Source organism: Octopus bimaculoides, chromosome 11, assembly GCF_001194135.2.
Source record: "Octopus bimaculoides isolate UCB-OBI-ISO-001 chromosome 11, ASM119413v2, whole genome shotgun sequence".
In the NCBI taxonomy this organism is placed as follows: domain Eukaryota; kingdom Metazoa; phylum Mollusca; class Cephalopoda; order Octopoda; family Octopodidae; genus Octopus; species Octopus bimaculoides.
Window position 1 is genome coordinate 7,540,956 of NC_068991.1, and position 1,894 is coordinate 7,542,849.

The 1,894-nt window shown below is 35.5% G+C and overlaps 1 protein-coding gene across 8 annotated transcripts in view; it reads left to right on the top strand.

The window, feature by feature from the left end:
- LOC106874878 (mucin-17) overlaps positions 1 to 1,597 on the top strand; it is an 85,158-nt gene extending 83,561 nt beyond the window's left edge. For all 8 annotated transcript variants that reach the window (XM_014922779.2, XM_014922780.2, XM_014922783.2 and 5 more), the window contains one exon: positions 1,015 to 1,597. In XM_014922779.2, coding sequence (XP_014778265.1) covers positions 1,015 to 1,316 — 302 coding nt within the window. In that variant the 3' untranslated portion in view covers positions 1,317 to 1,597. The remainder of the gene's footprint in view (positions 1 to 1,014) is intronic.
- Positions 1,598 to 1,894: the final 297 nt, after the last annotated feature.

Below are 1,894 nucleotides of genomic sequence, written 5' to 3' on the forward strand. Positions count from 1 at the left end.
TTTTGGTATATTTTATTTTTTAGAGTTGAGAAAAATAAATTACTTTTAAATCATGGAAAACCTATCTTGAAAATAAACTTTATGGTGATTCCTACTTCTATATTCAAATGACATCGGAATCAAACTTCTCTCATCACTGCAGAGGGATTGGTGAAGTCAGTACATGTAATAAAGGAGAGTCTACTCAGTTAGTTAGACATGCTTTCTTTACAAACAAGCCACACACTCAGACAAAAGAAATCGTTGTAGTACCAGAAATAGCAGCATAGTGCTGGTCAAAATGCCTTGAGATATTTAGTTCTATTTTGGTATGGTTTGTGTGCAAGATCTGCCAGAGTTGATTTTACTTGCCATCACCCTCTAGCATCAATCAATAGTGGTTAAATCAATTGAACCTATCCTCTACCATATAAAGTTGTGAAGTTGTGTCAATGTGATAACGTAATTGTTTTTAATTCAATTGCTATATCAGCAGGTTGGATGGTTTTACAAATTTATACAATATACTGTTAGTGGTGTTTATATATAGTAGAGGCAGGCCACAGAAGGTGTGGAAGCAATTGGTGAGGCCCAGATCTCAATGTTGGTGGGGGTAAGGTCTTACAAGACTGAGTGGAAATGCAAAGTAAAATTTTGCAAACCTATCAGACCTGTGCTAGCATAGTAAACGTGGAATATTAAAAGGACAACTATTATTATTTAAGACATCACAAAGTATCCAATATCATGATGTTGTTGATTGAAGCTATTGTGTCTACAAGGGTTTTATACTGTCTGTCAAGTCACTACAAGGGCCTTAGACAGACAGTACTTTATGCAATATGTGTGCAGTCCTAAGTAATGCCAATTTTTGCAAAATTCCTAGATTGTAGGGTATTTCTAAAGTTTCCAGATGTTTCTTCAGGTTGGGTGGTATTGAACCCAATGCTCCGATGACAATAAAATGAAAAATGGTATAAATATTTAACTGATTTCTTATATATATATATATATATTTACTTATTTATTTTCCAGGTGCTTACAAAACTCATCTTTTCACCTTGAGACTCGACCTAGGACCCCACGATGAAATACCCGACTCCCTTGAGATGGTCAGCGATGTGAAGTTTACCATGCCAGCTAGCACTGTTTCCAAATGCCAGATTCGATCGATATCATGTGGCAATCCTACCCCACCAGAGAAATGGGTACGCTATATAGCTCACTACAATTATAAAGTTGCTATCGAGCACACACTCGAAGGGAGTATTAAGAATGTACCAGAAATTGATGTCCAAATGGCAGCAGAAGGAAATGACTCCGAATCAGATTCGTAGTCTGAACACAAAAAAAGGCTAAATCGGTGAATGGCAACTCACTAATTTACACTGTTATTACTTACTTACTTACTACTAAAAGGACAAAAGACAGTTACTACTACAACTACTACTTCTGTTACTAACAACTTTTCCACGCAACCAAAATACCCCCAGTCTCAAAACTAGACATTTTTGATAATCTATACATGATGCCTTCCATAGTGAAGCAAGTTTTAGATATTTGTAAGGAGAGAAAAGAAAAAATAATATAATAACCTGAAAATTATTTGTAATGTAAAGCTACCTGTTGTTGTTGTTGTTGTTGTTGTTACTGGTTTATTTATATATATTTTTTTTTAATTGACAGAACAGACTATGAATTTCAGTTATTGTAACTGAAATACTTGAGAGTACACGCTTTAAATTTTGTGACTAGCTTCAATTTCCTTTCATACATATGTGTGAATGCATGTGTGTGTGTGTGTGTGTGTGTGCGCGCGCGTGCGTGCGAGTGTGTGTGTGTGTATAGGTGTGTGTATATATGCATACACATGCACATACAGATGTGTGCATATATGTGGGTGTGCATATATATA